A 13,828-nucleotide genomic window follows, 5' to 3' on the forward strand; every position below is an offset into this window, starting at 1 on the left:
GACATGGAATTGTACAGAACTTTTATGGGATAGAAGAGTGTCTGTGAATTGAGGTGAACCAAAATTTGGCAAGTGGTCACAAAATTTTTGTGGTAAAAGTTAAGTAAGGTGTTAGAATGTTTTCAGGATATCAAAAGAAACCAATATATAAGTAAATGCAAGACCTTTACATCATCTCTGTGACCATTACTCACATCTTACATGTGTGTGCAATTTTCAGGTGTCTAGTTTATCGGGTGACTCAGCCCCTGCAGTTGCTCAAGGTGATGCTGCCGCTACCTCAACTTCTACTGCTGCTGTTGGCAAGACAGTGGCAAGACCCAAGTCTCCCACACATCCAGCTTCACCTCTTAAGTCAGTATTTATGGGATTTTACCATCCATTCACTGGATGTAGTGCTGCTGTTGGGTGTCTGCCTTTTCCTCTCCTCCATCCTTCTTTCTTTTCATCCTCTTCTGTCTTCCTTTCCTTCATTCTTTCCTTGTCCTTCTGCCTACAGGTAACTTTACACTCCCTCTTTTGTCTTTCTTTCCTTCATTCTTTCCTCTTCCTTCTGCCTGTGGGTGACTCTGCACTAAGTGACAAGCCAAATGGTTTCCTGTACACCAGGAAACCATTTACTACACTGGGTGGTAACCATATAACCAAATTTTGGTGCCTGATGGTTTAGTGGATAATTATTGCGCTCCAGTCGGATTGAGCCGGTGAAGGTTTATATCCAAGGGGTGGTTGGGGTTTATTGCTCATGTAATGCCACTCAGGGATGAGTGAGGCTGGTCACTGTCATCTTAAATGTCGGGACCAACTGCCTAGCCCCGGGCTCATGTGCTCCTCATGTGGCAATGTAGGATTGGATGATGGATGGATATAATCTATACTTTATATGACCCAAACTGACTGCTTAAACTGAGACATGCTTCTATTTCATGAGTGTGGGATGAAAAGCACTAAAAACACTCTTTTCTGACTTTAAAAAAAATTGTAGTGAATCATAAGGAGTTTTAAGTGAAGTGTAGGTGTTAAAAGAGAAATTTTTATACCGGGACTAACTGGTATTAACTGTGCCAAAAGAACTAAGGGAATATACTGTATTTTATTTTCTTTCCTGGACTATAGTTTGTCTTGGTAATATTTTCTGAACAGCTGTGTATGTAGCTACATTTTCACAAACTTCAACAATGCCATGTTTGTAAAATGAAACATGAGATCATGTTCAACATGTCAAATAGGTGGAATGATTGGTTTACAAGAGTAGATCTTACTGAATGGGGCAGGAAAAATATGTCCAAGTAAAGATATAGCCACAGTTAGATTGCTGATTTGTTGGATGTACCATATACTGTTAAACATCAAAACTCTAATACACTGGTAATATACAGGGTTCTGTTTTACAAGTTTAGTCATCAGGTATTCCAGTACTGTAATGCTACGACTATTAATGAAGACTTTTGGTAATGGTGAGGATTATTTTCAGCTGAATGAACTGAGTATTGTAAAGCAGCATTCTTTACACATACAGTGGATCATTTCAGTATGCTGTGGCATGGCAAGATGTTATGTGTATAATCAGTTACCTTTATTCATAAAACATCTAATTACTCTCATGGAATTTTAAAATAACTTGAAGCAGTTCTTGTCTTTACAAGCATATAAGACTAGTAGTGGAATCGTGAATGAAAATTACTTGTGTGAAATTTAGTGTCTGTGTATTGGTTATTTTATTTATTTATTTATTTTTTCTTTTTCTTTGTTTTCCATTTCAGGGTTTGTGGTTGGATGTCCTTCCCAACTGCCTGTTACTTTCACTTACCTCACCAAAATACATTTTGTACTCTCCCTCTACCCCCCCACCCACCACCCCCATGCTTCTGACTTAGTCTTGCCCACTTTCCCTCACACAGATAATGAATTTGGGGAACAGCCAAGTGTGAAAATAGATAACTAGATAAATAAGTAATAAAAACATTGCTTATGAATGCAATGCATCTTATGCTTTTAATGTATGAAAATCCTCAGTGTGAGAATTGGTTAATAACCATAAAGAGCACATGAAAACCTCAGGTTAATATAGTGTCTTTTTGTGGGCTTTAACTTGTTATTACCTTTTTTATGTACTGAATCTTGATACTATCTTTTTATATCATCATCATCATCATCATCCGGGCCTCCTTTCCCACCCTAGGGCAGGGTGAGGAGTAGCAACATCTAGACAGCCGAAGTTTGCCCGATTCAATGGGCCATACTTCCATTCACTCATTATTCAAGCCCTCGAAATCCTGACTCCATCTGATAGGCCAAAAAAGTTTTCACCACTTTCTGTAGCTTACATATCCCCCCCCCCCTTTTAAAATAAATTGTGAAGGCATCAGCAGCGATGTTCCCATGCAGATCCTAACACCACATTCTTAATATCCTTACACAGCAGGTCTCCCATGAGGTCCCCATCACTAGGTCGCAAAACAGTGAGGTCGCCTCGTGTGACACCGGAGAAAGTGACCCGATCAGACTCACAAAGTAAACAACAGCTACGAGAGCGTCTCACTGCACTGGAAAAACTACTGTCCACTCTGCAGGCTCAGGTAAGGAGGAGAGAGAATAGTGGTTCATGAATTTGAATCCTAACTGTGGTGTACTGAATGGAGTTATTTTACTGTAAATCTATTGTAGAGGAATCCTTCTTTCATATCTGGAAGATTAATTGGAGATGCTATTGATTGAAAAGTTTAAACACCCTCAAACCAGTGACTTTTCTTGTAATTTATTCTTGCCACCTGCAGACAGTTTTATTCAGCTTGACAAGGGCCTCTAGTAGTGCAGGGGTCAATGAAGGTTACATGTATACCTCCCTCAGGTACAAAAGTTCCTCAAAACCTATGTGAAGTTGTCTGGAGGTAGTATGAATAAGTGAAAAAATATGTCATGGGACTGAAGTGGTTAAATAGATATTGGTCACAAATTTTTAGTGCAGTGCAGTACATAATTGTTTGATTACAGCAGGTACACTAAGATATGAGTACTTGGACATTCAGTTGAAGCTGATCCTCACCATAGCATGTTGGTGAGTGAAGTTTTGGTTTGTGTAGAGTATTTGCCTCTGTCTTGGAGCTGAATTGTCAAAGGCAGTGCAGATAGGGGAACATGTGTCAGTTTTAGTAAGTGAAGAGTGTTTTTACCACTGGCAAGTGTAGAGTGTTTTTACCACGGGTAAGTGTTCAGTGTAGTATTTTTACCACTGGTGAGTGTAGTGTCTTTACCACTGGTAAGTGTAGAATGTTTTAACAATTGAATTTAAAATTTTATGTTACAACTGCTGCGGATGGGTGACATTGTCAATTGTAGTTTGTGCTGAGTGTGTTTACAATTTATTGTAGGTTAATCTGCTACATCCATTGCAGCTTGGTGAGTGTGTGTCATGGGCGGGGTCAGTTGAGTGTGTGTGTACGTGTGGTGCACCGGGGTTGACCTCACTCACGCAGCAGTTGTGGGGAGCCATGCGCCTCACTCAGCTGCGCCAGGCAGGCCCATCACCACCGCAGCTTACCCGATGCCGCCCCATAGCCCTTCGCATCTTAGACCTTCTCAGAGATAAGCTGGCTGACTTGGCAGCACGCAGAGCTGCTCTCAAGGTCAGAATCTTTGTTAATGTTATATGTTAGGCTCACCACTCTACTTACTAAGTTACGATTTCTTATTGTGATGAAATACATAAGCTGTATAGTGTTCATGATTATTAACTGTATTTTTATCCTGAATGAATGAATTTTTTTTTATGGTGCATCGTATTTACCACTCTAGTGTCATAACTGTTTTTAGTTGTGTTCTGAAAAGGATAGAGTTTGCTGTATATTTTTATTCCCCAGTGCTTGGCTGCTCTGCTAACTGTCTAGATGCATTGTCAACCAGTTTTCTTCTTGTTCTCATGCTGTCAACATAAAATAATGTTTGAAAGCATGACATTTATGTCATTAGGCTAAATCTCACTTGTTCTCTCCAGGCATCTGGTAAGTGGAATCGCGAGGCCCAGATGAAGCTGCTGGCAGAGCGTTTAGCGTACGAGGTGGTGGTGGCGGGTCAGATAGGGCAGGTTAGCCAGGCTGCCTTGCGGCCACACCGCCATGCTGCCTCTGCCCGCCTTCAGGACCTGGTGGAGGTGCACCGCAAACTCTCATTCCTGGAGAAGAAACTCACGAATCCAGATTTTGACATGGATTCCCTCACACCCCTTGACTTCTACACCAGCTTACTAGCAGAGAAGTTGGTGGTGCAGGGTGAGGTGGCATCAAGTTTAGCCAGCACCAGTACCACCAGCACCACCTCTGCTCCAAGTAGCACCAAGACCAGCCCCAGTCAGTCCAACCCTGCCTTGTTGGAAACCTGTCGGGACCTGGAGGGGCGGTTGCTGGAGCGAGAGCGGCGGCTGGCATCACTAGTCACACGCTACAAGGATACCAAACTGCACCAGATAGCAGTTGTTATGGCCAGGGAGACTGTCACAGGTGAGGCATGCATGTATAATTTTCTATCTATCTATCTATCTATAGCCCGACACCCTAATCCCGCAAAGGGTGGCCGCAGACCAAACGCCTCCAAGTCGCTCTGTCACCCACCATTTGACTACTCTCCCCCCAACTCACCCCCCCTCCCTCATATACCTCTCAACTCCATCCCTCCACCTCATCCTCAGTCTACCCCTCCCTCTCCCTCCCTCCACCTCACCTACATACACCCTCTTAGTCAGTCTTTCATTCTCCATTCTCTCCACATGTCCAAACCACCTCAGTGTATTTCTCCTAATCTTCTCAACCACATGCATATTTAACACATCAAAATTGGGATTGCAAGATAGTGGGGGGGAAAAATAATAATCTGATATGGTAATTCTAGTTTTTTGCTTCTCAAAAGTGCCATTTCTTCCAAAGGAATTCACTAGCTCTTGAATCACATTTGCGTCCTCACAACTACATAAGTTCATTATAAAATATTCTGCAAGATGTTGCTGTTGTCACATTCAAAATGATTTGACAGTTGAGATTTGTAGAACATAAGTAGAGAAAGAAGGGATAGATTAATCTTTGAGAGGTAAATAAGGGAACCATGTCAAAATATTTTGACTTGTATCAGTACCAGTATATGATTATTATTTTTCAAGTTATTCTCAGTCTAATGATCCAACAGGTACTGGTCCTGCAGTGGATGAGAATGTGTTGGTGGAGGAGGTACGGATGCGTGAGGTGTGGTGTATGGCACAGGAGGCAGTGTGTCAGGAGCTGGCCAGTGCTGAAGCTGGCCAGTCCCTCTTACGCCTGGCACACCTTGTGTCACCAGCTGGACCCCCACCCTCCGCCACCACCCCACCCACCCTTGGTGCCGGACCAGAGAGGTGGCAGGCTGGTGCAGAGGAGTCCCTGAGACAGGAGATGGAGGAAGCAGTGTTGACTCTCAGCAATAAATATGAGGCTGTGTTGGCACGCCACCGTTCTGGAGACACCAATGCCATCAACTCTGTGTCTACCACCATGGACACACTCCTGGCTGAGCTGGCGGCAGTGCTGGCCCAAAAGGCCCTCATAGATGGCCAGCTGGCAGCAGTTCAGGGGGAGGGTGGTGAGGGACCTGGGACAGCAGAGGAGACTCTGACCATTGTGGAAGAGACGCGGGACCCAGTTGGTGCAGCTGGGGATGTTGCTGCCAGTGAAGCTCACTTACTAATGTTCCTGGGTGGCTGTGATTCTTCCCTGGAGAGTCTGGTGCAGCCAGCCCTTGACCAGGCAGAGTTTACTTTCCTGTACCAGCAGGCAGCTACACGGGCCACTGCTGAATTAGCCAAACTGTTGCCTGGGCCAGCCACTTCAATTTCCATCACACCCACTGAGGGAGACACAGCCTCATCACTAACCTCTCTGACCTCCAATACAACCTCACTGTCTTCATCCAGTCAGACTCCTCTGGCCTCTTCTTTGGCCACCTCAGCAAACAAGCTGCCAGCGTCTCCAAAGGCCCGACGGCGAAGTGGAGACGGCAGACGGTTAAGGAGAGCGTCTGATGTGACGGGCATGATTGACGGCTGCCGCAACTGTGATGATTTAAGGGCGGAGGTGGCCAGGCTGAGGAGAATCAATGAGGCCAAACGTGTCAGGGACAGACAGGCTGATTGTCCAAACTGTCAACAACACTTGGCAAAACTCAAGGTAACAGCTAGTTGTCATCTCAGTTTGGAAATTATTAATGTTTTTTTTTTTTTTTTTTTTTTTTTTAAGGATAGAGTGTTGATATATGTAAAACGGGAGTTATTTGAGTCAAAACATACTTAGTTGCTGGAGTACAGTATATGCCAATTCATATCTTACTGGCAACTCCTGGATATTATCCCCTTTAGCTTGATGCATTGTCAGGTTTTATTTTTACTGCTTACAGATGATTTGCTCAGCTGTGGAAAGACTTTTAGTTGTGAAGGAGTTAATGAAGGCTACATCTATCCCCTCTCTTTTGTAATATCCCCTTATGGTTAATAAAATTTCTAGTGGAAAGGGTCAGTGAAATGTGTTAAGTTCCTTAATGTAGATAAAAAGAAGGTACCGTAATAGATATGGTACATGTGTGTGGTTTTGTATACAGGCAATGGAGGAGGAGCACCAGGCAGCAATAGCAGCCCTACATAGTCAGCATCAGGTAGAACTGGCCAAGGTAAGACAAGGTGGGACAGGTGGTGGGCAGGACGAGGACCAGGATGCCCCCACACGAGACACACCAGGGGAGCTGATGGAGTTAAAGCGTCGCCTCAGCTTGTTAGAAGAAGGATATGAGGCACAGATTTCGGCCCTGAAGCAGCAGTACCAGGAAGCTCTTGGCAGCCATCCAGATCTCAGTGAAGAGAAGCTACGTCAGCGCTATCAGCTGGAAATTGAGCACTTGAGGGTCAGTATCGCATTTGCTGTTAATGATTTTCAGGTGCCTGAGGCTAGGCTACTAAGTCATCACCATAATGGTAGGACTGAGTAGCCTAGCCTTGGGCCTGTACACTCCTGATTGGACAAAAAGAGGGATGATAGATTAATAGGTGTTATTTATGATTTTCAAGAGTTGTTTAGGGTTTTTAAGATATTCTGAGGAAGCATTTACAGTACAATAGGCTTTCCTGATGGTTTTAATTTATTGCTGTCTTGGTGGGCATGTTAGGATATTTATTGAGAATAATTGAGTGTGCAGAGGTAATATACCCCTTAACATAAAAGACAAAGTGATGTGGAATTGGTATTTGCTAGTTCCTGGAGTTGGTTCTTTGGAGGAATAAGTAGAGGACTTGGTAAGCAGCAGCAGGGAGTTTATGACTGTTTTTAATCATTTACAAGCATTGCATTGTTAAGTAGTGAATTTCTTATGTCTAGACCTGTCAGTTTTATTTCTACCTCATAAATCTCAACTATAGTTTAGACACTGAACATCGAAAATCAACATTAAGTGGATACGTTTATGTGAAGCTACAGAACATGGTGAATGTTTTTGGCGTATCAGATAGAGCCAGGATTCTGGGGCCTTGAATGGTGAGCAAATGGAAGCATGGCCCATTGGACTGGGCAAATTTGGGCTGTCTGGACATTGTTACTCCTCACCCTGCCCTAAGGTGGGAAAGGGGGTCCGGATGATGATGATGAAGTGGTTGGTAGTGGCAACCATCATCCACTTGATGTAGTGCTGCCTACTTCTTCCTTCTCCTTTATCACTCTTTTTCTCTGTCTCCCCTCTCTCTTCCTATTTCTCCCATCTTTCCTGTCACTTTTTATTACGCTTTCCTTTTCAGGTGGCTTTACATTAAGTGACAGGCCAAGTGGTTTCCTGTAAGCCAAAAAATCAGTGACACTGCTGGGTGGTAACCATATAACCAACCCTTACATGTTCCCTATGTGTCAGCAAGTGGGTTGGCGGAGGGTTAATAGCCCACCATGTAAAACAATTAACACAAAGACAAATGACCACCTCGTACGGGATTACGGTGTCTGGCTATAGATAGATAGATGTGTACTGTATTTGTTGAAAACTTTTGAAAATTTCAATGCATTTGGAACCAGTATAGAATTTGGATGTGCAATGATTAAGAATAGATTTGAGAAATTTGTATTGGATTTTTAAAGAGTGATTTTGGTAACAGTCATGGAACGAATTTTATGTAGCACTTTTTTTTTTTTCTTTTTTTTTCATCATATATGGTCAAGAATGATGTACAGGACAATTTAATATCCATCCATCCATCTATCATCCCATCCCACGTTGCCCCACGAGGAGCGTAGGAGCCCGGGGCTAGGCAAGTTGGTCCCGACATTTAAGATGAGAGTGACCAGCTTCATTCATCCCTGAGTGGCATTACATGAGCAATAAACCCCAACCACTCCTTGGATGTAAACCTTCACCGGCTCAATCCAATTGGAGCGCAATAATTACCCACTAAACCACCAGGCAGCAAAATTTGGTTATGTGGTTACCACCCAGCATAGTAAATGGTTTCCTGATGTACAGGAAACCATTTGGCTTGTCGCCCAGTGATGAGTCACTCATAAGCAGAAGGAAGAAGAATGAATGAAGGAAAGAAAGACAGAAGAGGGAGTGTAAAGTCACCCGTAGGCAGGACAAGGAAAGACTGCAGGAAAGAAAGACAGAAGAGGATGGAAGGAAAGAAGGATGGAGTAGAGGAAAGGGCAGACACCCAAGAGCAGCACTACATCGAGTGAGTGGATGGTGAGCGCCCCCACCGACCACATATCATGCTAAAAATAGGTCCTTGTTCTTATTATGTGTTTTTGGTGACAGGGTCTGTGTGAGAAGGGTCTTGGAGCCATGGAGACATCTCACAAGCGTGTCATATCGGAGTTGGAGGAGCAGCACAGGCGAGAACTGGCAGCCCTGCAGGCAGAGAAGGAGCAGGCTCTGGCAGAGGAAACCCAAGCCACCCTTGCTGCTCTAGATGCCATGAGGAAGGCACATGAGGCGGAGGTCCAACGGGAGATTGCAAAGTTCAAGGAGGAGTTTGTGAGAAAAGCTGAGGGTGGTGAAGAACTGGGTGCCCTACAGCGGCAACACCAGGCAGAGGTGGAGGAGATCCGGCGTGAGATTCTGTCCATATCACAGAAGTACTCAGTCAAGTGTTTGGAAGCAGCCGGCCTGGAGGAGCGGGTGGAGACTCTGGGACGGCAACTTGCTGATGCCAACAGACTGGTGTTTGACTTGGAAGCTCGTAACAAGCAGCTGCAAGCCCACCTGTCTGCACGTGTTGCACAGCTACAAGTAAGTAATGGGGTGAGGTACATTATTCATTCACCTCAACTCGACCCAATTTTGTTCTTTTACTTTAACTTGGCTCAGTTTATCATCCTTTTGCAACATATTTTGCATTGCTAAGTGGTAGAAAAAGACAGTGCTACAGCTCTTCATCCTTTCCATTCACATTTAGCCTCATATTCTCGTGTTATTGTTTGTCATAGTTTAGAACTCAAGATAAAGAGATAGTAATTTTACGCCAAGCTAAAGTGAAAAGGATATATCATGGCTGAAGAGAGGGAGAATAATTGTTCCTAGTATTGGTGGTTCCGAGCAGGGCTGGATGCAGTAGATATGAAGAGATAAAACTGCCTAAGTGGTGGCAGTAGTTGTTGTTGTTGTAGCTCCAGGTTCATTGGAAATGTGAACCCGGTAGACTGCATGTATTTAGTTGATCTGCAGTCCACCATCCTCCTTGTAGGGGACTGGGAAGTAGTTGAGGGATATTTGTATAACCAGGCAGTAAAGCATCCTGGTTATATTGGTGCCACCACATGAAGACATCCCACTTCAGCCCCTTAAAGACAAGATTACTCAAGATGGCAACCAACTTACAAATATCTAGGTTTAACAACTAGTTTGTATTAATGGAGTAACATTAGTTTAAAGTACTGTTTTTATTCCTTTGCATCAGTAGTTTTTGGTATGTCAACATTCAATGAAGCCAATTGAATTAGAAAATGAGATGTTAGTTGTATGACTGCTAAACATATGATTTTCATAGTTTCAATATGTTTTTAGGAAATGGTTAGCTGGTAAATTTTGTGTTTTGTCTTTGTAATGGTCTCATGCTGTCTTTCTCCCCAGATTGCAAGTACAAAGGACATTTTTTGCGTGTCCTTGTAATGATTGCATGATGTGTACCTCCCCATACTGCGAGTACAAAGGACATTTTGTTGTATTTGTCTTTGTAATGGCATCATGCTATCTTGCTTCCCAGAGTGAGAGTACAAAGGATGCTGCAAGTGAGTTGAAGCTACGAGAAACGGAGTTGGCACTGAAGCAGGAGGAAGTGGCTCGTCTCACACAGCAGCTGCAGCAGAGTCAGTCCGTGAGTATGGGCGTGGTGGGATGGGTGATGGGGGGTAGGTAGGTGGGTAAGCAGGTAGGTAGATTGGTAGGTGTGTAGGTAGGTAGTTGGAAGATGGGTAGATGAGCAGTAGGTAGGTTGGCTGGTAGGTAGGTAGGTAGTAGGTTTGTGGGTAAACAGGTAATAGGTAGGGGGATTGTAGGTTGGTGGGTAGGTAGATAGGAAGGAAGACTGTTGGAGTAACAAAAGAGTTAGAGAGGTTAGGAAATTTTCAAGAGAAGCTAAGATAAGAGAATTTATGCATAAATATGTAGTTGTAATAGTTGCCTCAGGTTATGTGAAGCCAGTGGACTACAAGGGGAAACTGCCCCAATTCTGCAGCCCTCCATCCTCTTTTGGGGGGATGGGGAGGGAGCTAAGTGATGTTTGTACAACCAGGCAGCTCCATGGCCCATTTATATCTGGCCACCACATGAAGGTGTCCCTCTCCAGTGCTGTATGAATATAATAATGTGTTATGAAGTCTGTCCAAAAAGAGACTGTTCAACTTAAATAGCACACCAACAAGCAGCCATGTCATGATCACAACGAGTGCGCTGTGTTGCAGCAGCTTTGGCCTTTTGTCTAACACTAGCCACATCATGGCACGTCGCTTAGTCATCTTGGGACACGTGCTTGAGTGAGTGGGTGTTTAGTGCAATTGGCAGTTTGTTGCAAGCTGAACAATGAAGGATCTTAAAGAGCAACATGCTTGTGTGAAATTCTGTTTCAGATTGGGAAAACCTTTTACTTTCAGAAAAATATAACAGGTGATGAAACATGGGTGTACAGGTACGATGTTGAAACAGGAAGGCTGTCATCACAGTGGGTTGGAACATTACCATCAGAACTAAAAAAAACATGCCAGAGTCACCCAAATTTTTTTTTTTTTTTTTTTTTTTTTTTTTTTTTTTTTTTAGGACATTGTTCATCATGATGTGGATGTGGTTGAAAAGATTAGGAGAAATACACTGAGGTGGTTTGGACATGTGGAGAGAATGGAGAATGAAAGACTGACTAAGAGGGTGTATGTAGGTGAGGTGGAGGGAGGGAGAGGGAGGGGTAGACCGAGGATGAGGTGGAGGGATGGAGTTGAGAGGTATATGAGGGAGGGGGGGGTGAGTTGGGGGGAGGGGAGTCAAATGGTGGGTGACAGAGTGACTTGGAGGCGTTTTGTCTGCGGTCACCCTTTGCGGGATTAGGGCGTCGGGCTATAGATAGATAGATAGTTCATCATGAGTTTGTTCCACATGGTCAGACAGTCAATAAAGAGTTTCACTTGGACATCCTAAAATGTTTTTGGGAGGCAGTGTGAAGGAACAGGCCTGAAGTATGGACAGACAAAACCTGGATGCTGTACCATGACATTACACCTGCTTACATGTCGTTCCTTATCCGTGACTTTTTGGTGAAGCATGAGATGACTCTTGTCACCCAGCCACCATGCCTCTCTGGATTTGGCCTATGTGGACTTTTTTGGTTACAAAGTTGAAATCCACCAAGAAAGGTTGCCAGTTTCAGACGATAGAAGAGATAGAAGAATATTCGCCAAGTGTGCTAAACACATGTTCACTCAAGTGTGTGTACCTCGATGACTAAGTTATGTAGCATGATGTGGCTACTGTTAGACTAGAGCTCAAAGTTGCTGCTACACATCACTCCCACTGCAGTCCTGATGTGGCCGCTAGTTGGTGTGCTATTTGAAATGGTTGGTTTCTTGCTGGACAGACCCCATGTAGATAGAAAATAGGTCAGTTGTCAGGGAGGAAATCAAGAGATACAAACAGTCCGGAAAGTATTAAAGAAGGAAAGCATGATAATTATGTAATGTGAAGGAAGTAAGAAAACAAGAATTTGAGATAAGGAAGATGGATTGGCAAATTTTGGTACAGGAAGGAAAGCATTTAGGCAGTGAATAATGTTTGTGCATTTTTGAGTAGGATTTTGTGTTTCAGGTGGTTTCATCATCACTATCTCCCTTGTCCACTTAATTTTCTATATTGATATGAGGTGGGGAGATGTAGATGAATATTTATGTCAAGTCAGAGATGTAAATCAAGGGAGACTGAGAGCACTTTATAATTTCCCTGTCTCCTGTGACATGGGAGGTATGAGGCTGCTTTCAGCTTAAGTGCTGTGTGGAGTTCATCATAGTCCTTTATCAGTGCATCTTGTTTTAGCTCAAGACTAGTTATAGAGTAGCTATTGGAAAAATTTACTGACAGATTTGTAGAACATGATATTACCATGTTCTGTGCACTACTAAGGCAAGTAAATATACATTCCTTCTGTCATATACACATTACACATTTGTATGTTAGGCTTTAATATTCAGGGACATTTTTAGAGGGGACGTAGATCTGGTTCATGGCCTGCATAGAGAATATTTAGTCCAAATTAGTCACTAGTTAGATGCTTTTCAGTATTGCCTGTATTTTTTTTCCCATGAGTTTTATCTGTCTAGTCTAGAGCTTCATTTACTGTTGATGTCTTTGTCCCCAGTCCAGTTGCATTATGTGTTTTTTTGTGGGAAAGTTGTTTGCTTGCTAATTTCAGTGTTTTATTGTCTGCTTTTGCTTCTTCTATTTGCTGCTTGAGTTTTTGGGTGTGTTGGTTTAGAAGACATGTTTGTTGTGAGTAATATCGCTTGAGTTTTTACCACATTCTTTGATAACTAGAACTGGCTTAGGCGTTTACTGTTGATATCCTTGTCATTGTTGTGTACTACTTTTTTGCTTTAATGTGAAGTTAGTATGTGTTGTGTTGCATTGTGTGTGCATGTTATTTGTGTGTGTGTGTGTGTGTGTGTGTGTGTGTGTGTGTGTGTGTGTATGAGAGAGAGAGAGAGAGAGAGAGAGAGAAAGTTAGTTTGATTATATTTGTGTTATCATTCTTGACCAAAATTCATTTGAATGTGTATCAGTTTGCATGGCTGGTTGTCAGTAGGTATGGTTAGAGTTAGTGTGAGCTCTTTGTCACAGATGAGCTTGATCAGTCAATTGTTATTACTATTTTTTTGTGGGAGGAGTGTTGGGGGTGTAATTTGCTTGATCTGCGATGTATTCAGCGGGTAGTGATATGCAGGTATTTCAGTTGATGTTTTGTTTTCTGAGATGGCTTTCAGCATTCTTTCGACAGCCATGGTTCTTGGTCAGCAAAGAAATCGTTGTTTTTTGTCTTTATTGCCATGGCACCTGAAAAATTGTTGCCATGATGAGTACCAGTTCATCGGCTTTTAACACCAGATAGTGCCCAGAGCATAATAAATCAATAACTTAACTCTCTAATGTGCCACATTTCCTCCCTCCATCCTATAAGGCATCATTTCCCCCACTACCTTGTTAATCAACCTCCTTTGCCTAATTGACCCCTAACACTGCTCACCTAACTCACCTTCCATAAACAACATTACTATTACTCAAAACCATCCTTGCACATTAACAACCCACA

At 43.1% G+C, this 13,828-nt stretch overlaps 1 protein-coding gene across 1 annotated transcript in view; it reads left to right on the top strand.

The window, feature by feature from the left end:
- osp (myosin phosphatase Rho interacting protein outspread) overlaps positions 1 to 13,828 on the top strand; it is a 156,694-nt gene that overhangs the window by 139,115 nt on the left and 3,751 nt on the right. The window contains exons 29-36 of the mRNA XM_080270542.1: positions 221 to 354; positions 2,426 to 2,579; positions 3,396 to 3,626; positions 3,995 to 4,496; positions 5,176 to 6,188; positions 6,616 to 6,915; positions 8,803 to 9,276; positions 10,250 to 10,360. Of these exons, the coding sequence (XP_080126668.1) occupies positions 221 to 354; positions 2,426 to 2,579; positions 3,396 to 3,626; positions 3,995 to 4,496; positions 5,176 to 6,188; positions 6,616 to 6,915; positions 8,803 to 9,276; positions 10,250 to 10,360 (2,919 nt within the window). The remainder of the gene's footprint in view (positions 1 to 220; positions 355 to 2,425; positions 2,580 to 3,395; positions 3,627 to 3,994; positions 4,497 to 5,175; positions 6,189 to 6,615; positions 6,916 to 8,802; positions 9,277 to 10,249; positions 10,361 to 13,828) is intronic.

This window comes from Coenobita brevimanus, chromosome 41, assembly GCF_032717465.1.
Source record: "Coenobita brevimanus isolate Jiangsu-jjx chromosome 41, ASM3271746v2, whole genome shotgun sequence".
Lineage (NCBI taxonomy): Eukaryota > Metazoa > Arthropoda > Malacostraca > Decapoda > Coenobitidae > Coenobita > Coenobita brevimanus.